Genomic DNA, 25,152 nt, shown 5'->3' on the forward strand with positions numbered 1-25,152 from the left:
GGATCAGGATGATCCAACTTGCGGCGCGACTTGCGCTGTGAGAATCTTGAGGGGGAACTCCACGCCAAAAATGGGGAAAAAACTGCATGGGGGTCCCTCCCAGGTTCCAAACCAGGCCCTTCGGGTCTGGTTTGGAATTTGAGGGTAGCCCTATGCCGAAAAAACGGCGTGGGGTCCCCCCCCCAAAATCCATACCAGACCCTTATCCGAGCATGCAGTCATTTGTGACATGAGGGGAGTTTTTTTTTCCCCATTTTTGGCGTGCAGTTCCCCCTCAAGATTCTCACAGCGCAAGTTGGATCATCCTAAACCGACTTTCGGTGCGACTTCCATTCAAATCAATAGGCTCCCATAGGGAGCCATTGATTTTGAATGGAAGAAAAAAAACTTCTAACGTGGCTGAACGTAGGTTCATCACGTTCGGTCAGGTTTGGTCATGTTTGGCCACGTTTCTGCGTTTGAAACGCTGGGAAACACACATTCGAATGCAAATAATTGCGTTCCAAAAAACGTCCCTGAGCTCAACTGCCTGCAAATGACTGTAAATGACCCTGTGTACATGGACAGATAAGATAACATGTAGATGGGTTCAGGGGCTTCTGAAAAAAACGCCCAACTGCTCCTAAACGACCATTTACAACGTCCCGTGTACATGGAGCCTTAGGGCTCTTTCACACGGGCGTTCAGTTTTTTACGCCCGATCAGTTCCTTTTTTTTTTTTTTTTTTTGAAACGGACACGGATGACACTTGTATGTCCGTTTTTCATCCCATCCATTTGCGGATGAAAAACGGACATAATGTATCTCTATGTAAATACGGATGTCAGCGGATGACACCACTGACATCCGTTTTTGCGTCCGTTCCATTTTTTGAACGGAAGAAAAAATAGGGTTCTCTTCCGTTCAAAAAAACTGAACTGAACTGACGAAAAACTGATGTCAGTGGATGATCATCCACTGACATCCGTATTTACATAGAGATACATTATGTCCGTTTTTCATCCGCAAATGGATGGGATGAAAAACGGACATACGGAACGCCCGTGTGAAAGAGCCCTTATAGTGAAGGGGATGGCTCAAATCAAAGCCCCCAGTATTGACCCTAATAGGCCTGCTGACCAAAGTTCAAAGACCCTTGCAGTTCAATTTTACAATGAATTCTGGTTGGTAAACTGCCGCATTAGTTCTACAAGACCACACACATTAAACAGGCTGAGTTTGCCTCTAATCCCTGGTATAACTGTGCAGTAAAGCAAGGATTAGTATGACCATGTAAAAAGCCCTATAGACACCTATGGAAGTCGGCAGTGCTAGCTTTCATAGTTTCTTTCCTTGCATGTAAAAGGACTCTGTTCTGTTGCTGAGTGATAGAGCATTGGCCATTAACCATGATGATGATATGGATGTTGTCATTGGGTCCTGTATCATGCTGGGAGAAATGTTTCACTGCCACTGCAGGACTATATAGTGCTCAGCAGAGATCCGGTTATATTGGTGTTATCATTTCTCACTAGCTCTAGATTGCATTTCCGATTAAGAAGCCTGCTAAGCAGAGCATCGACGTGGTCTTTTTTCCTCTTATCTTTTCTCCTTTTCTAGAATGTGTATAAATGTGGAAGAGACATTATCAATAAGAGGCTTTATGGGAAGTGACTGGTGTAAATGGTTCTCCATATTTAAAGTGGTTGCCGACCTCTGACATGAAATATGCACCAAGCATATCCCTCTACAGTATGTACGTGTCTTAATCCAGAGCACTAAGTGTCATTTCTGTCTTCTGCTCTGTTTCTCTGGCAGCATGATTTCACTTCTGACAAGTTTTCCTGACTCCAAGAGAAAAAAGGTGACTGTGATTGACAGCCTCAGTTCAGTCCTGTGTGCTGTGTGAAGGGAGGGCAAGGGTGTCGATCAGCGCTCGGAGCTCTCCTCGCTGAGCTCTGTGACTTCAGCTCTCCACCACCTGCTTTTCAGAGCTGAGAGATCCTTTGTAAATTCTGAACTTTAAAAAGGATGTAGAGGACAGACTGCCATAGATAACCACTTGACCACCGGAGGATTTTGCTGTCTTATGTCTGGGCCACTTTTTGCGATTCGGCGCTGTGCGAATTTAACTGACAATTGCGCGGTCGTGCGATGCCGTACCCAAATGAAATTGACGTCCTTTTTTTCCCACAAACAGAGCTTTCTTTTGGGGGTATTTGATCACCTGTGCGATTTTTTTTTTTTTTTTTTTTTTTTTTTTTTTTTTTTTTTACTTTTTGCGCTATAAACAAAAAAAAGAGCGTAAATTTTGAAAAAATAATTTTCACATTTTTTATATGAAATTTCCCCCCCCAAAAAATGTAAAAATCAAAATTTTTTTACATTTTTGGCCAATTTGTTTTCTGCTACCTATGTTTGGTAAAAAAAAATTGCAAAAAGCGTATTTTGATTGGTTTGCGCAAAAGTTATTGCGTTTACTAAGGGAAAGATTTGTCATTTTTGGTGTTTTTTTTTTTTTAACGAGTGGCAGCGGCGATCTGCGATTTTTTTTTTTTTTTGCGGGACTGCAACATTGCGGCGGACAGATCGGACCCCTGACTGACATTTTTGACACTTTTGGGGGTACCAGTGACATTACTACAGTAATCAGTGCTATAAATATGCACTGTTACTGTAAAAATGACACTGGCAGGGAAGGGGTTAATTTTTATTGGTGATCAAGGGATTAATGTATGCCTGGTGCTTACTGACGTGTGTGGGGGGAGGGGACTATGTGACACAAGGACAGATCGAGGGTTCAGCTATGTTGAATCCTGCAATCTGACCCTGCCTGTCACTTAGGAGATCCGCCCGCTTGTGTTTACACAAGCAGGCGGATCTCCAAACTCGATCCCCCGACGATCGGGGAAGAGCAGCGGCGATCGCTGCCGCTCCTCCTCTGGCCCGACTCCCGCTGTGACTGAATACAGCGGGAGCGAGCCTCCGGCGGCGCGTGCCGCCGAGAGAGGGGAATGTCTGGCGACGTAGTACTACGTCGCCAGACGTTATCGAGCCACTTTGCCGCAGTACTGCTCTAGTGAGCAGTGCGGAAGTGGATAAACAGGCACAACTTATGTAGGAGGATTTGTTTCATCTCTGTGTATCATCTGAGGCCAGTCACTTCACTGGGTATATGTAAGGGTTTACAACCACTTTAATAAAATATATTGGGCTACATGCATATGGGTGCACTTGCCCATGCAAAGTAAAGAACGCATATTTCTGATGCTCCGGGAGTCTTAGAGCTGTGCACAGAAACCACCCATAGTCATGAATGAATGAATGGAGGTTGTAAATATGTCACAAAAAGTAGCGCACGTGTACAGACCCCATCTGTCACATACCTTGTGTAGATCAAGCTGGAGAAGGGGTTTATATTGCTTATCTTGTCCTTCACCCCTGATAGTGATGACAGAAGGTGAGGACACAGAGTGGCAGAAGGGGAAGCTGTTGGTTGCAGGATACAAATGACTGTGGATCCCCAGACAGGGACCAGAACAGAAACTGGAACAATGTGACACTTGATCAGCAGACAGGAGCATAGCCAGGGCACAAGCCAAAGGTTATCAACAGCCGGGCAGCAAGGTACAGGAACATCAGGCAGAGGCAGACTTGTGATACAAGCCAGAGTCAGTTCACAGCCGGGCAGCGAGGTACAGGAACATCAAGCAGAGGTAGAGTTGGGATACAAGCCAGAGTCCATTAATAGCTGGGTAGTGAGGTACAGGAAGGAACATCAGGCAGAGGCGAGATACAAGCCAGAGTCGGTTCACAGCCAGGCAGGGTGATACAGGAACATCAGGCAGATGCGGGATACAAGCCAGAGTCAGTTCACAGCCGGGCAGCGAGGTACAGGAACATCAGGCAGAGTTGGGATACAAGCCAGAGTCAGTTCACAGCCGGGCAGCGAGGTACAGGAACAATAGGCAGAGGCGGGATGCAAGCTAGAGTCAGTTCACAGCCGGGCAGCAAGGTACAGGAACAATAGGCAGAGGCGGGATACAAGCCAGAGTCAGTTCACAGCCGGGCAGCGAGGTACAGGAACATCAGGCAGAGTTGGGATACAAGCTAGAGTCAGTTCACAGCTGGGCAGCGAGGTACAGGAACATCAGGCAGAGTTGGGATACAAGCTAGAGTCAGTTCACAGCTGGGCAGCGAGGTACAGGAACAATAGGCAGAGTTGGGATACAAGCTAGAGTCAGTTCACAGCCGGGCAGCGAGGTACAGGAACAATAGGCAGAAGCGGGATGCAAGCTAGAGTCAGTTCACAGCCGGGCAGCGAGGTACAGGAACATCAGGCAGAGTTGGGATACAAGCCAGGGTCAGTTCCCAGCCGGGCAGCGAGGTACAGGAACAATAGGCAGAGGCGGGATGCAAGCTAGAGACAGTTCACAGCCGGGCAGCGAGGTACAGGAATGTGAGGCAGAAGCGTATTCAGGGTATTAGCCAAGGTCACAACAGGCAGGAATCCAGAGACCGGTCAGAGGTAAGCCAGGTCATGCATGCATAGGAAGGCCAATATAGCAGGTCAGGGTACAGGTAAACCAGGAACTAGCTGAAGACCAATCGGCAATCTCTGAAAAGTGATCCACTTTTCATCTCTTTTCAGAGTGTGCTGCAGTGTCAACTTTATAGAATATATATAGCCTTTTACTTTTTGCAGGGTTTGAAGTTTGCTACAGAATGGCCTGGTGTAGTAGCCGTGCAGACTGACAAGTGCAGAAGCGATTGATCGTCTGACAGCAGCAATTTGTACAGACTGATTGTATCCAATTTCCACAAAAAAAATCAGATTTGAAGTTGCATGGATATCTGCTAAAAAGTTCTACATGTTACAGGCAGGGCACCATTCTGACCAGGAGTGGATCTGTGAACAAATCCACTTCTGAACTGGAGCTGAATAGTATGGCTATCATTTATGTGACATCCGTGTCTGCTCAGTTTTATATTCTTGGAGCAGGTGAATGTAAACAGATGTGCATACATTTTTATCTGAATACATCAGAGCCATTACATTTATGTCCTAAAAAATAGAAAATGATGCCAGACCCCCCCCAAAACCTAGACAGATGTGAAGGTAATCAGATGTACACAGACACACATCCATTTGTATTGTTCTACAGGATTTATATGGCGCCAACACTTTGCGCAGGGCTTTACAATATAAATGGAGACAATCCAATTCAATACAGATGGGTTAGGAAGGTCCTGTTCCTGGGAGTTTACCATGGAATGTGTGTGGGGGGGGGGGGGGTTTAATAACTGGGCTGGATGAACTGATGGGGGAAATAAAAAAGAAAAAGAAAAAAAAATTGGTTATTAGCTGAAGACAAGATAAGCTTCCCAAGACTTTTCATAGATCGCCTAAAAATGGACAGAGCAGCAGATAGCGATTGGGGTAAGGAGTTCCAGAGGATGGGAGAGGCTCTGGAGAAGTCCTGGAGACAAGCATGGAAAGAGGAGACGACAGTTAAGAGAGCAGGTGGTCCTGGGCAGAGAGTATGGTTTGTCTGACATTTGGAGACCATTTTGATGATGGCGCTTGGGGCAGAGTTGTAAATGGCTTTGTATGTTACTGTTAATGTTTTAAATTGTATTTGTTGGGCAATGGGAAGCCAGTGGAAGGATTGGCAGTGAGGGGTTGTGGGCACTGAACGCTTGGTATGGTGGATGAGTCTGGCAGCAGTCATGACCAACCTGAAGAGAGAATAGCTTGCAAAGAGGTAGGCCTAGGAGGAGGGAGTTATGGGAGTCGATGATCGATAAAAAGGGAGTGAATAATAGACTAAAATGGAGCTTCCTCTCAGATCGATCTGAAAAAGTGACAGGCGGATTTGATCAGACCTCCCCTGTGAAATGGGTTTATGTCTTCACACTTTCATACAGGGGACCCAAAATCACAACGGCAATACAATGACGATTTTGTCACTAGTTGTGATTTTTGTATTTTTATGTATTGGTGGTAGGTTCTCTTCAGTATTTTGCAGAATGTTTGCTGTAACCTCTTAACATGATGATATTTGTTCTATTCCAGAGTGTGCAGTCGGTGAATGTACATGAACCAGTCCAGCTTAGAAGAGTGGTTCTATGTCACAGCATGGATAAAGCTCTAAAGGAAGGTAAGCCCAACTTAATTTTCCTCTGCTTTCTCTGGCCCTTTCCCTTCTTCCATCCTGGAGAATTTAATCAGTTGTGATTGCTTCTCTACAGCAGCCTGCAGGCACTTTTATAGTGAGTTGGAAATAGCTCAGTCTACGTAACAGACATTTGTCACTGCAGCAGCAAGCAGACTAGAAAATAATTTGAGGTGGCATGAAGCGCTTTGTAATTCTTCAGCAAAAAAAGAGAAAAATACAGACAGATTTGTCGCTGCCAAGACTTACAAAACGCTAGACTGTAAGTTAATTATAGACAGTTTGGCACCTCGAAGTATCACTGCAGCCCAGTGCTGATATATAGGATTTGACCAGTTTTACCAGGTCTTAGTTCATGCTATTGCGTCTGCTTAGAAGAGTTAGTCGGAAAAAGCATGCGCACAGTGAAATTAAACTATAATGGTTAGGAGTCTATTTTTATTTTTTAATTTGTGATGTTCTATGTTGTGTTTTCTTTTTTTTTTTTTTAAGGCACTTTGGGTTAGCCAAAAAACAGTACTGCAAACAAAGTTCCCTTTTGGTTAAAGATGGTTCTGTCTCCTCTGAAGGGGGAGAAAGAGGAGTCATTAATATGATGACCTAGAAGCTCTCTAAAAAAGGTGGTGGTCAAATTACTTGACATATGGGGCCTAAAGCATGGCCCCTGGCTTTACCAAAGGGCCACAAGTAATGTTAGTCTTTGTAAAGCCATGGAAAGTAGTCAGAGATTGTTAATACTGGAGTAAGGCTGTAAAAGTCTGTAGGCATGCTACAGGTAAAGGTCTGAGACTATGGGCATGCTACAGATGTGGTTAGACACTAGGGACATGCTGCAGGGAATTGTCAGGCTATAGACATGCTACAAAGGCGGTTGGAATTTAGGGACATACTGCAGGAAACTTAGGCTGGCCATACACTATACAATTTTCTTGTTCAACTTTCCTTGGGATTTACCAAAACCCTGTAATATAGGGTCAAACCTAAACACTTTCAATTTGTATGCAGTCAGGCAGGCCCTTGCACTACATAGTTTAAGGTAAATCTAAAGGAAATTGAATAAGAAAATTGTATAGTGTATGGCCAGCCTTAGACTATGGACATGCTGTAGGTGTGGTTAGACGCTAAGGATTTGCATTAGATACGTGAGACGTGTTACAAGAGACTGCTAGTGATCGCTGCCATTTCAGTCTCTTTACACGACAGCGCTTTCCACACATCTCTTTAAAGACTGCTAGTGCCGTATTTTAAAAATGTTCAAATAAAGGTCCGTTTATAAAAGGACAAAAAAAAAAAACGAAAAAAAACCCCCCAAAACCTAAAAATAATGTACAACAAATAATCAGTTTTACAAATACCTCACGGTCCTTGATGTTCTATAAGCATTTAGTCATAGAGAACTTTGTCTACTGGCACGATGTACCAAAGAGCAATATGCAGTCCTTGAGCTGAAGATAGGACACCAGAGCTCTAAGCAAAGGGCTGCTTTCAACACAGCTGAAAGCTAAAAGAGCTGATAATACAAAAAGGAGTCTCTCGCTCCATCTGCTGGCTGGATAAAATACTACATAATTGTCTGTATTGGTGACTGGGTTTTTTGTTACAGTATATTGTCATTGACCGTATTATGCAGCAACACAAAGGCAAAAAAAAAGATTTCATTGTTTGTTACTTTGGAATATATGGATCCATTATCTAAAAAGCCAAATAAGATTATGAAACGAGTTCAGGAAGCTTTGACTTTTATTCATAGAAAAAAAGCAGGTGGTGATCAAAATAAGATAAATGTGAAAAGCAAAAGGGGCAAATCGAAAAATACTTTAGTGTCAAAAAGTTAAATAAAGCAGAGAGCGAGCTATGTCCCAGCGCTGACAGCAAACACTGGCCGTGCCTCGCCTGCCTTCTGAACAATTTTCAGTGGTAGAACATAGAGACAAGGCAGAAAACACAAAGTCACAATGAAGGGAAATTGGCTATGTTCAATTCTCAAGCATTGCTAGACAGTCTGTTCCTAAATTGGCTCTAATAATGGTTCACCCTTTTAATGCACACTGTGAATAGAGCCTTCTAGATTCTGGAGTTTGTCTATATTGCCCTCAGCAGCAATTCTTTATCTGCTCTTTACGTGAAAGAATATAGGAGGGACAATGCTTCTTACTAGACAATACCTAGTCCATTATTTTGGGCTCATTGATCATTTAAAGGCCATTTAACCTGAGAGGTCAGTTGTACACATTTCTTCTGTTCCAGCTGTCCACGGTCTGTGTTCTCTCAGTAATGTTCTTTCTTGTGCTCTTTGGAAAGGTCTGTAAATGGATGTTTACCTCCACGCAGCAGAGAATTGGGTAGACCCATGACATGCAGCTAATCGGGATTACAATTATAATCTCCATTATGCAAAACCAGCATTCTTATACAGTGGTAGAATTGCACTTGTAAAGTAGATAAATCACCAGTAATGAACATCAGCTGTCTAATTTTATTAATGGCAATGTGCTTTAACCCATAAAAACTGAAATATAATGAGAATCCATGCACTTCATCCACATTTTGCAGTGCATTGAAATATAGTTAAAGCGGAGTTCCGGGCACAAAATCGATATTTTTTTTTTTGTGCCCGTCCGCTAGTTCTGCATCACCTGAAAAGGAATTGGATAGTTAGGTTTTTTTTTTTTTAAAACTCACCTTGTAATTGAAGATCGTAAATACTCACCTCAGGGTACTTCCTCCCTCAGCGCCGCGGCTCCGCTGTCACTTCCTGTCTCGCGATGATTCCTGGGAGCTGAACGTCATCGCTCCCAGGAATCAATGCGACGGCACCGGCCCCGCTCGTCACTTCCTGGGCGATGCCGCATTCCCCTGCTAAACAGCTTCTGGGCATGCCCAGAAGCTGTTTAGGAATGCGGCGCCGCACCGGAAGTGACGAGAGGGGCCGGTGCAGGCGCATTCTGCGAGAAGAAGACACGGAAGAAGACGCAGAAGAGGACCGCGCCGGCTTCAGCTGCCCACAAGAGAGATGGAAACGCTGTGGAAGAAATTTTATAAGTAAGTATTTCTTCTAAAAGGTAAGTGCGAACCGGGACAGATCAGAGGCTAGCCATTGGAATGTACTAGCCCTGACTGTCCCGGGGGTATGTTTGTTAAAAAATGACTTCTGTGCCCGGAACTCCGCTTTAAAGTGATTGTAAACTATCACCTTGTAAAACAACCCATACAGTTTAAAATGGAAATAAAAAGCAAAAAAATCGTGCATACATATTAAAAAAAAAAAAAAAATTGTTCTATATACCTGTGATCACATTCCCTCTGTTTTCAGCTGCATAAGAGCTGGTGGAGGAGAAGCAGCAGAACACTGATCTTCCCAGTGAAAAGCTGAACAAGGGGAGTGTGTCAAGACAAGTCTGGTCATTGGATGAGAGTACACGGAGTTCCCAGCACAGCCAGAGAACTGACACAGTGTGGTTCCCTGTTTAGTGTGGTCAGTTTCTAATAGGAAAGCAGAGGGACTGGCAGGATCACCAGGAATTTCATATAAAGGAAGCAATACAAGGAAAACCGTCTACTTTTTCATACAAGTACTAGGTACAACAGGCACATATCGGGAATGGGAAATGTTGGGGGTAACAAACACTTTAACGCCATCATTCTTTTTTTATTTTATTTAATTTTTCTGCCTTGCCTTGGTAGGGCTTATTTAAAAGCAGCATTCTCTACCCCATTCCGAATAGCAACACCTTTTAGAGGGTGATAGAGAATTTTTTGCCAGGCATCCTGAATCCAAGCCAATTTTTTTAATTTTAAATGTCGTGCTGCAACTGCGGACCATATGCTTGTGGTACTGCCTGCTAAACGCGAGCGTTTATATATATATATATATATATATATATATATATATATATATATATATATATATATATATATATATATGTTACCTTACTGCCACCACACAGGTGTGCACTAACTTGTCCTCTGGATATGTTTCCTTCTGGCTTGGGGGTTAGGGGGCAGTAAAACTGACTTAACTGGCGGTTTTTAGCGCCCATGTAAATGAGGCCTTAAAGAGGGCCTCTACTCTGGAAGCTGTACCTAAAAGGCGAGCAGAAGGCAAAGAAATGGCCAAAAGTATTGTCTCTGGGCTCCCAGCAGCTGATCTTCTTCTTTTCCATTACAAATTGATCACAGCTTTTGTTTTGTGTCCTCTGTGGAGGCAGCAATCTTGGTGGAACCAGAGCTTTGCCTTATGTTAGAAATCTGTTGTCCTGATAACTGTTGCTCCTATAACTAGTGGGGAATGGATAGATAGTAAGAGTTTTAGTCCACAGAATGAATGATGTAGTAGCAGGGAGATGCATACAGGTACAGATTCCTCTCCTGCAATGAGCACAAAAAATGACCTCTTCAAATCTTATGAGACTAGTTGGAGGAAGCAGTACCTTAAGGGCTCGGTCACATCAGAATGCGGTGTGGAAGACCTGCGTTCTGTGCGTTTTTCCCATGCTGCGTTCAGAATGCATTGGGTGTGTGGTCTGCTGTGGGTGTCAAAATCCTAACGATGCCCCCAAACGCAGTTTGCCAACACTGGATTTCATGGTACAGCAATACCATGTGATCTGGTGCAGTGCGTCTTTGATAAGTAATGCATGTGCTGCTTTTGGTGCTATTCCAATGGGCTTAAAATCGCACTGCCCTGAATCGCACGGTAACGCAGACTATGTTCCTGTGCAACTCCTGGAGGATTTCAAGACAAAAAGTACATTTTTCAGGGACTGCTTAGTCACCATATACATATACCATAGCACATCTTAATGTCTTATGCTCAGGTCCACTTTAAAATAAATTTGTGCTAAGAAAAATATACAGGGTGCCATTGTTGGCCTCCTTCTGAAAATTCTAGTTGCCTGGCTGTCATTTAATTCACCGACTTCATCACATGCAAAGTTGTTGACTCAGAACAAGCATGCAGCAGGTGCTGAAGAAATTGAAAAACATGATGGGCAACTTTCCGAAGAAGAGATCAGTAATCGTTGCCCTCGTTTTTTCTTAGCACCATCAGTCTATGAATATTAATGATCATATGTTAACTTTCTGATCTTGAAGCATACTGTTTAGTGAAAAACAAGGTCCTATTACTAGAAGGCCTCATGTACATTGGATGTTTGAAGACCTCTTCTGAACGCTGGAATTTGAGAGCTAGTCAACGAAGTTAAAAAAAAGTCAGTTTTACCACTTTTACATGCCGCGTTTACCGGTGTTCATGAGCGTTTTCGTTTGGATGCGATTTTTTTGCAGATAACAGGTTGTACTGATCAGTATACCCTCTCAAATGCATGAAAAGTCTGTCTGTGTTTTCCCTATTGCAAATGATCAGAAACGCCTATAAACTAAAATGCTTATAAACATTTTTAACACGTTTGCAAGCATTTGGCCTTTCAAATGACAAACGTCTGTCCTGAATGCATTTTTTTGCTTTAAAAAAAAAAAAATGCCACTAAACGCTACTGCTTCTAAACTACTATTAAAAAAAAAAAAAAAAAAAAAACTCAGTGTACAATACATGGACAGATAAGATGACATAGAGGAGAGTTCAGAGGCTGCTGAAAAAAACACCCATTTTTATCAGCAGCAGCAGTGTACATGAGGTATTAGACCCCCTTAACCATTGTAAATTACAGTAATTGTTCAGATGATGTGTGCTGGATCACTTGATGTGTTTTTAGAAGGCTATGAGGTTTTTTGACGGGCAACTTTATTTGTCCTGGACTTCTGTGGTCCTTAAAAAAAAAAAACAAAAAAAAAAAAACAAAAAAAACATGACTCTAGGCAAACCTTGGCACTCCAGATGTTTTGGAACTACATTTCCCATGACGCTCAAGCACTCTGCAGTGTAGTTGAGCATCATGGGAAATTTATTTCCAAAACATCTGGGGTGCCAAGGTTTGCCATCACTGCGTCTAGGCTAAAGGATAGAAACAGCAGCCCACATATAAGGCTTCATGCACACTTTGCATAAAAAAATTGCTGCTTATACAGGCGTTTTTGGTGGGTTTTTTTTCCAGCCTGTAGAAGCATCTCTCTAAGGGTCCTTTTACACGGGCAGTCTGATCCGCCTGTCAGTTTTTCAGGCGGACCGAATCGGATGCTCCAAGCATCCCTATGGGGCAGTGGATGTCAGCGGATGACACCCGCTGCTATCCGATTCCGATCCTGTCTGTGAAATCCGGACGGAGGGAAACACTGTTTTCCATCCACCTGGCAGATCGGATGGGATCAGATGAGAACGGACAGGCGGTCCGTTTTCCTCCTATCTCCCCATAGAGGACAGCGGGGATCTGAAAGCTCCGTCTCTGCACAGAGCGGAGACAGAGCTATCATCCGCCTGCTCAGCGGGGATCGGCGGATCGATCCTCCGCTGAGCAGAGAACAGACCTTGTCGGACACGCACCGTGTGAAAGCTCCCTTAGGTGTTAATGTACTATAACTGGAGAGTGCAAAATCAGGTGCAGCCCTGCATAGAAACCAATTGGCTTTCAGTTTTTATTTATTTTTGTTTTTTTCAAAGCTTAACTTCTGCCCGCCTATAGCGCGGGCTCTAATTTTCGGGAGGCCGTCTTTATACGGCCTCCCAGTGACAGGCTCCCCGCGTGCTCACGCGAGCGTGTTTCTGGGAAAATCTGTGTTGGCCGTGTCCCTTGGACACAGTCAATCACAGATCGTGGTGAATGAATGTAAACATATGAGATCATGTCTCATCGCCAGCTCTCCTTCCTTACACAGAGACTGCGTGTGATCACCAGTGCCCTGTACACAAGAGGCAAATAAAATACAATAAGTGCTCACCATCAGTGCCCACAATCAGTGCCCATAGTGCTGCCAGTCAGTGCCCATCGGTGCCTGCTCATCTAGGCACTGATTGGCACTGACTAGCAGCACTATGGGCACTGAGTGTGGGCACTGATGGTGCTGCCCATCAGTGCTCATCAGTGCCACCCATCAGTGTCCAGCAGTGCTGCCTCAGTGCCACCTCTCAGTGCCCAGCAGTGCCACCTATCAGTGCGGCATATTAGTACCTCCTCATCAGTGCCCATAAGTGCCACCTCATCAGTGCCGGCTATCAGTGCCACCTCATCAGCGCACATCAGTGAAGGAGAAAAATGTATTTATTTTCAAAATTTACTCACAGACAATAAACTTTTTCTTTCCCCCCAAATTTTCTGTCTTTTTTTCTTCTTTTTTTGTAAGAAATAAACCCAGAGGTGATTAAATACCAAAAGAAAGCTCTATTTGTGTGAAAAAAATGATAAAAATTTCATATGGGTGTAGTGTAGCATGATCGCACAATTGTCATTCAAAGCGTGAGAGCACTGAAAGCTGAAAATTGGCCTGGGCAGGAAGGGGGTGAAAGTGCCCGGTAGGCAAGTGGTTAATTGAGAAAGCTGAAGTTAGAAGCCAATTGGCTACCGTGCACAGCTGCACCAGATTTTGCACTCCAGTTGTAGTAAATCAACCCCTGTATGTACATGAACACTTGGAAATGAAGAAATTTGGGTGTTTGCAGGCATATTTGTAGAGGAGGGTTCACAGGGCAAAAAAATACAAAAAAAAAAATCATCACACGTTTTTGAAAGGAGCTTTTGGGCAGAAAAAAAAAACGTTGTCGTGTCTAAATACAGTGTTTAGGCACGTCAAGCGTTTTTAAGTGGTACATTTTTTCTATCTCCTGATCAAACATGAAGAGGGGGTAAAAAAAAAAAATACATCTAAAATAGACTATGATATAAAAGAAAAAACATTTTGTCTATTCAATAAAAATGTTTCTAAAATTGGTGGTGGCGCAGAAGGTCATATATTATCAAACAGTACGATACAATACTGGTATTTGCTCTATGCAAATTACTTCAGTCAAAGTGAATCAAGTCATGCATGGTTTACATCAAATTCTACAGATTGATAGGCCACTGTAATGACAATCCTGGAAGGAAGTGAGGAAAGGGAATAAACACAAGTGTAAAAAGAAGGAAAGTGTGAATAAGCAGTACATGTGAGAAGGTCCAATGGAGTGATGCGGAGTACATATTGCATATGTTTTGCCATGTGAGTGGTGAACCGCACGCGAGGTGAATGCGATCTGAGGGTAGCAACTGAAAGAACGGTCTTGCTGAATGCAAGATTTACATGTAACTGTGCTTGCCAAAGGAAGCTTTAATGGACGGTATAATAAGAAAAAAGGAAGTAATGGTCTGTAAGGAGAAAAAACAGATGAGCAAAGAAAGTGTTTTAACCAAGATGAAATGGTAATTTGGCTAGAATATTTGAATGAATACACAGGTATGTGTGTGTATATGTGCGTGTGTGTGTGTGTATATATGTATGTATGTGTATGTATATGTGTATATATATATATATATATATATATATATATATTTGGACACTGGCACAAGTTTTAGATTTTCAGGTATTTATTTATCAAACATATTCACGCTATAGTTCTCTAATGGATATGGAATTCAAGTGCACACTCTCTCAGGTTTAATTTGAGGGTATGTACATCCAAATCGGAGGAAGAGTTTAGGGGAACTACAGCTCTTAAGAATAGCCATCCCCTTTTTTCAAGGGACCAAAAATAATTGGACAATTGAATCAAAAGCTGTTTCATGGCCAGGTGTGTTGTCATATTTTGCATTTGGAATCTATTGCTGTGAACTTACATCATGCATTCAAAGAAACTGTCCATGCAAGTGAAACAGGCAATTGTAAGGCTTCAAAAACAAAAAAAATCCATCAGAGATAGCAGCAACATTGAGTGGCCAAATCAGCAGTTTGGTATATTCTGAGGAAAGAGCGCACTGGTGAGCCCCGCAACATAAAAAGGTCTGGACGTTTACGAAAAATAACAGTGGTAGATGATTGCATGATCCTCCCATCCAGACATGTGAAGGACTCTCTCTCCAGGAGGTGGGCGTATCATTGTCAAAGTCTACAATCAAGAGAAGACTTTACAATAGCAAATACAGTGGATTCACCACAAGGTGAAAACCATTTATAAGCCTGAAGAATAGAAAAGCCAGATTAGACTTTGCCAAAAAAAAAAAAAACCTAAAAAAGTCAGACCTGTTCTGGAAAAACATTCTTTGAACAGATGAAACAAAGATTAATCTGTACCAGAATGACGGGAAGAAAAAAGTGTGAAGGCTTGGAACAGCTCATGATCCAAAGCCTACGTCATCTGAAAATTATGACGGAGGCAGTGTGATGGCACGTGCATGCATGGTTCCAGTGGCACTGGGTCATTTTGTGTTAATTAAGGATGTATAGTGTCCCAGATTTAGGCAAATGTAGCAAAGTTGATTGGACAGCACTTCACAGTAAGGGTGGACAATGATCAAAAACACACTGCAAAAGCAACTTAGGAGCTTTTGAAGGAAAAGTGGAATATTCTGCAAAGGCCGAGTCAATCACCTGATCTCAACCGAATTAAGCATGCATTTCCATTGCCGAAGGCAAAACTAAAAGCAGAAAGACCCACAAACAAAGAACAACTGAAGACTGCTGCAGATAGTGCCTGGTAAAGCATCCAAAAGGAGGAAACCCAGTCTTTGGTAATGTCCATGGGTCCCAGACTCCAGGCAGTCCTTGCCAGTAAAGGATTCTCAACAAAATAATAGAAATTATGAACATTTTATTTATGATTATATGCATTTGTCCAAATACATTTGAGCCCCTGAAAATGGGGGGGGGGGGGGAACCTATGTATAAAAATGGTTGCAGTTCCTAAAATTTGTACTTTATATTGATGTTCAACCGCTTGAATTAAAGCTAAAAGTCTGCACTTCAAATTCATTTGGATTGTTTGTTTTTTTTTTTAATTTTATTCTGGTGGCATACAGAGCCAAAAGTATAAAAATTGTCTGTGTCCAAATCTATATTAACCTAACTGTAGTAAGTGTGCGAGGAAAGAAATGCTAAAACTGGCTAAAGATGGCTCAAGTTCTGGATTGTTTCTGCTGTATCGGGGGAATATGAGCCATGGGTGGCCCTTCTCCATAAAAAGCTGAGTTCAAGGAGTTGTAAAGGCAGAAGCTTTTTTTATTTTAATGCATTAAGATAAAAAACCTTCTATGTGCAGCAGCCCACCTAACACTTACCCGAGGTCCCTCTCTGTCCAGCTATGTCCATGAGTGTCTCAGCTGTCTGAGATTCTCCCTCCTCATTGGCTGAGACACAGCAGCGGCGCCATTGGGTGCTGTCAGCTAGCCAATCAGGTGAGAGGGGAGCTGGTCGTGGCTCCGTGTCTGAATGGACACAGGGAGCTGTGACTTGGCTCGGGTGCCCCCATAGCAAACTGCTTTCTTTGGGGGCACTCAACAGGAGGGAGGGGCCAGGAGCACAGAAGAGGGACCCTATAAGCGGAGGATCCAGGCTGCCCTGTGCAAAACCAACTGCACAGAGCAGGTAAGTATAACATGTTGTTTTTTTCGGGGGAAAAAAAGACTTTACAATAATTTTGATGACTTTGATACTGAAGCAATTTTTAAATTTTTTTTTTTTTTTTTTTTGCACAAATGTCAAAATCCGCATCTTTGTTGCTTGAAAACTACTTTAAACCCCTAAACATGATATATTTCTAAAGGTAGAATTTTTAGCAAATATTTTTCATGTTTTTATCAATTGCATATTTTTAGGGAATAAAAAATAAATGAAATAATTTTGGTATACACCAAAACCATATAATACTCAGTTTGAGTAAAATAAAAAGCTTGTGGTTGCGTAGAGTAAATAGATACTAAACCTGTCAAGCCTGGATGTTTTTGCAGCTGCTTGTAGGGTCTCCTGCCGCTAAACTCCCCTGTGCATGTTAACCCAGGGCTTGACCAATTTGCTTTGAATCTAGGAGCCAGCTTAAAAACTAAGGGCCCAATTTTTTTTTTTTTTTTACTTTCAAAGATCGCTGACCAGTGTACAGAGCCCTGTATAATTGTAAACACAGAACTCTGTGCTGTGATTGGCTACAGACAAAATTTTGCTGTAGCCAGTGTCAGCGTGGATCAGCAGGGAGCGCCGCATGTGCGCTCCAACCAGGAACAGGCTGGGTGATGTACATGTACGTTATCCAGCCTGCTCATGCCACCTGCCTGCAGTAAATGTACTGTGGGCAGACAGGCAGCAGTCAGTGTAATTATAAGGCGGACGTTGCGCTGCATTTTCAAAATTTTGAGGTGTGGAAACACACCTTATATAAGCGAACCCCTGTTGGAGACCAACTGTTGGTCTCAAAGTGTGTGGGGGGGGTTGCTTATATAAAACACCACATTGTCCTATATCAATACTAGAACTCCATCCTCCTCCCTCAGGGACATGTGCTGCTTCCAGGAACACACTGCCGGTTCCTGCTCTGACCTCTTCCCCCCCCCCCCCCCCCCTTTGCTCCCTCTTCAGGACCCTCTCAGGGACATGGGCTGCTTCCAGGAACACACTGCCGGTTCCTGCTCTGACCTCTTCCCCCCCCCCCCCCCTTTGCTCTGCCCATTATTAAGCAGCAAGTAAAGGACAGTCTAGCCCTTCCATCCCACAACCACCTCCTCTAGCCTGGGAGAGACCAGCTACAGGCCAGGCTCTCAGGACAGACAGGGGAGCCAGCAAGAACTTCAGTAGCATGGAGGAGATCAGAGAGGAGCTCGGACAGCTGCCCAAGCCAGGCACCTTCCTTCACCCTGACAACAATGAGGAGCCTGGGGGAGGAGGGGGGGGGGGGGTTAGGTGAGCAGAGATGAGGGGAGCACTGAATGCAGCCAACACTAGCTAGACCGGCCAAACCTCTCCCTTGGATGCCAACTTTCACACAGCTCCATGTCCTAGCCTCGGGAAGACACATTCACCACCATCAATGGCAATGAGGACTGAGGTCAGCCACTGACAGGGTACCAACCCACCCCTGCCAGGACCAGCCTGCCAAGCCAAAAGCAAAGGCAGCCATAGACACAGGTAGCCCAGACACCTGACTCCTTGCCTGACTGACAGAGGCCAATCACAGGCAGGAATCCCGTGGCCCGTCCAACCAGCATTCGGAATACAGGGACGGGCCTTGCTTGAAAGAAAGGAGAAAAAAAAAAGGGACCATAAGGAGATGGTCAATGGGGCTGAAGGAGGAGGGACTTGATGGGAGATTCCTGGCGATTGCCATGCCTTAGCCAACCATTTGACGACTCCTGCACTCCATGCTCACGCCTGGAACCAACAGTAAATGGGCTGACAAAGGCGCCTGGGATTTGTTGAGCCCTGTGTTAACCTATGTGTCCATGCAAACACAGGCTTTTAGCAGGATTTAGTGGCAGGAGAGTTGAGGCAGGAAAAAAAACCAAGGCCAGTGCTTCTAGGAGCAGCAGCATTTTGGCAGAAAAAACGCTTGACACTGCTAAACGGGTATTAACGTTAGGCATGTGCAGCGCTTGAGTGTTGATTCCATTCCATGGCCAGAATAAGTTACTATTCTGGCCAATAATCTAAATTAACGCCCAAGCTATTGACTCCTGTAAACGCACCTAAACGTGTTAGACGCTTTTACAAACGCAGGCTTTTTTTTCTGCCAAAATGCTGCTGCCAGGAGGAAAGACTTCTAGGAGAGTTTGCAAAACTTCTTGTGTGCATGAGGCCTTAAAATTGCATGAGCCTGAAAAATGGTAGAAAAACTCTGGTACCTAAAATTTATCTAAGTTTCCATAGGCGACACTTTAAAAGCCATGTTGTCATTTTGCCGTTAACTGTGAATTATGGCCCTAGAATTATTGCTCACTTGGCACAATTGCTGTGCACTTTTACAGTCACGTGTATGTGAAGGCCAAAAGGGGGTGTTTTTTTTTTTTTTTTTTAATACATTTTTTTTTTTTTGGTTATGTTGGGAGCTGTATCTTGTGATAACATTTGGTGTAGCTGGAAGGCACCTCTGATTGTAAACCATTGTCTTGTGATATTTGTCTAGCCTTATTGAATGCTATTTCTCTTAGGGTTCTGTGATATTTCTTGGCATTGATCCTTTGTTCTGAATGTAGCGTCTATAAAATCTTAAATCAAATCTGAAGTACAATTCTTCTTCAGTCCTCTGACTAAGGGAATGTTTTTCAGCTAGGGATAATGACATCTAGCTATTGGTATCTGTTTCACTGAAAATGTTCTTAGAGGGTATTGTCCTGTCCAGATTCCCATGAGGATCATGTTCAGATAATATATCCTAGTTGTGTATACATTTCTAGTAAAGGTAATGCCCCATGAGTTTGCATTTAAAGCTCTACTCCGGCCTTACCTTCAGTCTTGCACAGTTATCCAGTCTCCTGTCCTGTAGTGCAATTGATTACTCTTATTTTATATTCACGCTGTGAGTTTTCAAGTTTGTATTTGAAGCTGCTGCAAGTCAGAGAAAGCCTGTCTCGTATCCTTTCTGGAGGCTGCCCAGCATCATCTAGTTCTTTTCTCCCCAGGTATAAATGTCCCTGGCTCAGCCCAACGATTCATTGGGTTTCAGCTCTTTTAGTAATGGAGGCTCAGCTTCACATGTGGGTGTTGCTTAGGGCAGTTTTCATGTAAATGAAGTTTGCTTAGAAACCTCTACTCCTCCAGACTGACCTCTACCGATCAGGGCTTTTTGAGATTTGCGTAACTTTCCCCAAGAGCCAGCCCATTACTTGCATCAGGGCTGAGGGCTCTCTAGAGGATTACTGGGGTAGGGTGCTGTGATGTTTTCAAGAAGGGTGTACAGCACCCAGCTGGTCACTCATACCAGCCTTGATCTGCATAAAGAAACAGTGATAATATTGGAGCAAACAAAAAAAAAGATATGTAATTAACAACATGAATTTGTTTTTTCTTTTTAAATTATTAGCTTGTTGATAAGAGGAGGAATCAGGATAGGGTAAAATCTAGGCAGATTAAACTTCATCTATGAAACGTGTTGGATTTTTGTTGGTAATCTCAAATAAAATATCATTCTGGAGTTTTACTTGTGGCGGTGAGATGTCGCATCATTGCCCTCAGGTATCATTAACTGATCCACATTGGGACAATCACTTAGCCTGGAGGTAGAAGTAAAAACAAATTTAAGTTTTGTAGAAGTCTGTCTGGTCCAGACTGTGCCCCACACACCGATCTTCCTATTTCTTGTGCTTTCCCTCTGCTCCTTGCTGCTGCGCTTGTTACCAGGAAAAAACATCCACACCTCGGTCTTCTCCCCATCATCTCCGATTTACTTGGTGGCCTTGGTGTCCCATTGCCCAGGTGTGACTGTGGCCCTGACTTTTGTCATTTTGCTGACTAGCAATGACTTCAGCCTGTGCTTCCTTCCTTGAATCGCATAAGCTTTGTGGCTGCTGGCTCCTGATTTAAACCCAGGGCTAAGCTAGGGCCTTGCGATATGTTTATGCAAATGCCTCACTAGCTGCCCTTTGCTTGTATCCATGCTGTGAGTGTGTACTGACCTTGCCTTATTACTAACCACGTCTCTGCCTGCCACCTTGAATGACCACTTGCCTGTTTACTGACCACATCTCTGCCTGCTCCCTGCACTGACCACATGCTTGTTTACGGACCATGTACATCTCTGCCTGCCACACGGACCAAGCTCTTTGCCTTGTTACTGACCATGTCATCTGCCTGCTGCCTTGACTACCTCTCAGTACATTACAGGCATCCCTCTACCGGTTTTATATTTTGCCCAATCCTCCTGTGCTACCAGGCCAGAGTACATAGCATTGCATACTGGAGACCTCAAGTGTCAGTAGTAAGATTGAGTTAATTTAGTTACCTCTCATGATTGGTGTCTAATGTCTGGCCAGGAATGCTAAAATTCTCAGGTGATAACATGTGGAACCCAGAAGTGCACCTTGGTAACTCTTCATAGAATAGAGATGTAGATAATCCGTTACATACATAAAGGAGTTCACCAAAAAACATTACAGTTTCCCTTTAAGCAACTGTGTGAATAAGTTGCATGGTTCCCCTGACAGTAGCAACACAACACGGATATTTTTTACTCCTTGTATCAAATTGATTTCTCATGGGAGACATCTGCTTTAGAGCAGCAGAAAGTCCTTTTATTTCGTTAGGTCTATTATGAGCACCAGCGATGGACAGCACTTCAGACAACTAAAGAGCTACACAAGAATGAACACTCAGAATTTCTATTTCAAGGCAAGAGGAATCTACAGATTTCACATAGTTGTTAAGAAACTGTATTGGATCGCCTTGTTTTTGTACAAATAAAATGTATTTTTGTTCTAAATTTAAAGTAGCAGTCAAGGTAAAACCTAACGCTAAACCTGCTCTGTGCCACATTTTATACCTAATCTAGCTAATCCTGTAAAGCAAAAATCACTATACTTACCAATTCTGCAGCCGTTCCAGTCCCACGCTGAGCTGTCAGTGGTGGCTTCAGCGTGGAGCCGAGTGCAGAAGAGACATCCGACAATGGTAAAGCAAAAATCGCTGTACTTACCTTTTCTGTACCCCATCCAGTCTCCTGCGGCGGAAGGTTTGTGCAGGAGAGGACCGAAAACGGCTGTGAAATGCCTGGGAAGTGACGTCACTCAGAATTACTATGGGGCTTCCTTGGTGTCTGGTGGGACACGCTTACGTGGTGTTTCTCAATTACTCAGTGGTCTTGGCCCAGTGGAGTAATAGCGGTCCTTTGCCCTTTCTGTTTTTCTTTTCTTTTTAGGATAAAAGTCAGCAACCTAAAGAAAGCAAAGGAGATGCACCGAGGACAGATGTGCTGTTTGTGGCAGGAAATCATCTTCCAGTTGGAAGAAAACACTGTCAAGAATGCATAGATCACCTGTTTAACCACTTCTGGATCGGAAGGTTTTACTCCCTTAATGATCAGGCCATTTTTTGCATTACGGCACTACGTTACTTCAACTGACAATTGTGTGGTCATGCAACGCTGTACCCAAATAAAATTGATGTCCTTTTTTTCCCCAAATAGTGCTTTCTTTTGGTATTTAATCACCTGTGTGTTTTTTTTTATTTTTTTTATTTTATTGCGCTATTCTGTCTCCACGGGGTCCGCTTTTTTGTCTCCAGGGGGAGGGATCGCAGGCACCCCCTGTGGCCAATTGGCGCGTGTGCGTGCCCCTACTAGCTGTCTTACGAAGCGACGTACAGGTACATCGTTTCATGGGACAGAGCCGACCTGCTGCAGTATAAGTACGTCAGCTGGTCGGCAAGTGGTTAAAGGAGAAACGGGGCCGTTCAAAAACCTTCTTGATTCCATGGAGAAAGAGAACTCAAACATTGCAATCATTCAAAGCACCGACGCAAGATGCCTGCAGTGGAGGGCCCTTACCCAGTACCTCTAGTGCTGGCCCCAGCACAGCACATGCTACGGCCGTACCTAATCTGAGAATTCTGGAGCAAGGTACATTCAAAGAAATGGAAGACAGCGAAGAGTCTGACTCTGAACCAAAAGATGGGAAAACACACAGGTTTTTGTTTCCTTCAGAAGAAACCGAGGAGCTTCTGAAAGCCATCTATGACACTTTAGAGCAAGACGAGGGGGAGGAGAACAAAGTGTTTTCGGTACATGATCGATTGTACGCAGGGCTCTAAACAAAACAAGCAAGGACCTTTCCCAATAACTCTTCTCTGACAGACACAATCCTTCAGGAGTGGAAGGAGCCAGAGAGAAGAGTATTTCCCCAGCAACCTGAAGCAGCGATTTTCCTTTTAAGGAGGAAGATACTGTGATTTGGGATAAATGCCCCAAAATTGATGCTTTACTATCCAAAGTATCAAAGTCAGTGTTAGGATTTGAAGATGCAGGATCCCTTAAGGATCCAATGGATAGAAAACAGAAGTGCATCTTAAAAGAGCCTGGGAAGCCCGCACCACAAATTTCAAACCCGCTCTAGCCACCACCTGTGTAGCCTGTACATTGGACCTATGGCTTAAACTACTTCGCTCCCTCCTAGAAGGGGATACTGGGGAAAAAATAAATCTTATTGCACTTCCTACCCTAAACAAGGTAGTAGCATACATTGCCGACGCCTCCAACAAAGCAGCGAGGTTCACTGCCAGATCCACAGCCCTCATAAAGGAGGCAAAGAGCAGTGTGGCTACAATCCTGGAATGGAGATCCTGCCTCAAAGTCCAGACTCTGTGCCCTTCCCTTTTCCGGGGAGTTGCTTTTATTTATTTATTTTTTTTTTGAAACCGTGATGTTTATTGAAGTTTCATCATAATACAACAAAAAAACATTAAAAAGGAGGACTGTGCAAGTACAATGAAATCAGTTTCCTATACACATGTATCTGGGCTTTGTAACCACCTATCCCAAATTTTTTTAAACTTAAGGGGACAACTCCTGCGCTTTATATAAAAGGCTATGAAAGGGGATAACACTGTTGACGTACTGTATCAACATGTTAAAATCAGGTGGGTGTTCTCGCATCCACTTTCTGGCAATTTGTTTCCTGGAGATGAAGAACGTTTCCTGCAAGAATATTGTTGGGAATTTATCCATGTCATCATCCGGATATACACCGAGAAGACATTGCTTGGGGGCCAACTGGAGGGGCGATCCCATTTTGTCATGGAGAAAAGTGACTATCTGTCGCCAAAATCCCTGGATCCCTGGATGAAGGTACCTGGATCAATGCGACACACGGGACGGGTTATTAGCAAATTGAGTTTGGTATGCATGTTTGACCTGCAAGAATCTAAAATACATGTGACTAGGTAATGAGAATCTCTCTCTCTCTCAGGTCGTCAAACATGCTCAGAGTGCCTGCTGTCTGACAAGGAACTCGTGTTGGTCTCGGAGAGGTCGGCCGACAAGACAAAGGGATTTCACATCCCTAGTAAACAGCAAGGGGGAAGGAGGAATTTTTGTGCCTTCAAGAGGCAACAAAGGAGAAAACCTTACAGTGGGACGCCAGTGGTCACAGCAAAATCCGGTCACAATCATGACGGATGCATGTGCAAGAGGTTGGGGAGCTCATATGAACAATCAAATGGTCCAAGGCAGCTGGGACAGTTGGTGGACCAGCCACTCATTCAACGCCAAGGAGCTGAGAGCAGTGATGGAAGCAATGTTGTCCTTCAGCTCAATCATAAAGGGAAGGAATGTGAAAATATTCTCTGACAACATCACAGCAGTCAGCTACATAAACAAACCATGTGGAACAAGGACAGCAAGCCTTATGATCATTGCGGAAGAGATCTTGATGTGGGCAGAGAAAAATATGGCGTGAAAAAGTGGCTGAGCACCTAAAAGTAAGAACAAAACACCCTAGCAGTAGGAAAGTATTGCACAAACCGGATGGTGCCTAAACCAGACTGTGTTCAATCGTATCACAGCGAAATGGAGAAATCCCCAAATAGATCTCTTTTTGCCATGAGAAAGAACAGAAAAATGTATTTCTTTGCAAAGAAACCCACTAAGTGCGGGTCTGGACGCCCTATCTCAGCCTTGGGTAACAGGACTGGCATATGCCTTTCCACCGTTTGCCCTTATCCCCAAGATCATCAAGAAGATTTGCAACAGCAAGAGTGATCTTAACACCCTACTGCCTGAAAAGGGCTTGGTTCACAGAGTTACAAAAGCTCATCATAGCAAAACCTTGGAATCTGCAAAGGACTATCTCTCGGTACGCTCCAAGTCCCCTTTCCAATTTTTGTTTCAGAATAGCAGATGATCCTTTAATCAAGGGATTTTTGACGGCCATTGGGCGAAATGCATCCCAGTCACTGCCAATTTTCCTTCCTGGGACCTGACCATTGTCCTTAGTTTTTGCAGTGAACCCTTTGAGCTCCTTGAGACCAGTTCCATCAGACTCCTAACCCTGAAAACCGCTCTCCTAGTGGCTTTAGTTTCGGGTAGAAGGGTCAGCGAAATTCATGTGCTTTCAGTCGCAGAACCGTATTGCATTATTTCACAGGACAAATTTGTCCTGTCGTTGAATCCTTATTTTATTCCAAAAGTTGCAAGCTAGTTTCATAGAACAAAGGAAATCATTAT

The 25,152-nt window shown here is 43.6% G+C and overlaps 1 protein-coding gene across 2 annotated transcripts in view; it reads left to right on the forward strand.

Annotated features, from left to right (window-relative positions):
- The window catches only part of SNX25 (sorting nexin 25), a 368,398-nt gene that overhangs the window by 115,790 nt on the left and 227,456 nt on the right, over positions 1-25,152 (forward strand). For both annotated transcript variants that reach the window (XM_082258976.1, XM_082258977.1), the window contains exon 2: positions 6,056-6,140. In XM_082258976.1, the coding sequence (XP_082115102.1) occupies positions 6,056-6,140 (85 nt within the window). The remainder of the gene's footprint in view (positions 1-6,055; positions 6,141-25,152) is intronic.

The sequence above is a fragment of the Pelophylax lessonae genome (genome assembly GCF_965119305.1).
Source record: "Pelophylax lessonae genome assembly, chromosome: 1".
NCBI lineage: Eukaryota > Metazoa > Chordata > Amphibia > Anura > Ranidae > Pelophylax > Pelophylax lessonae.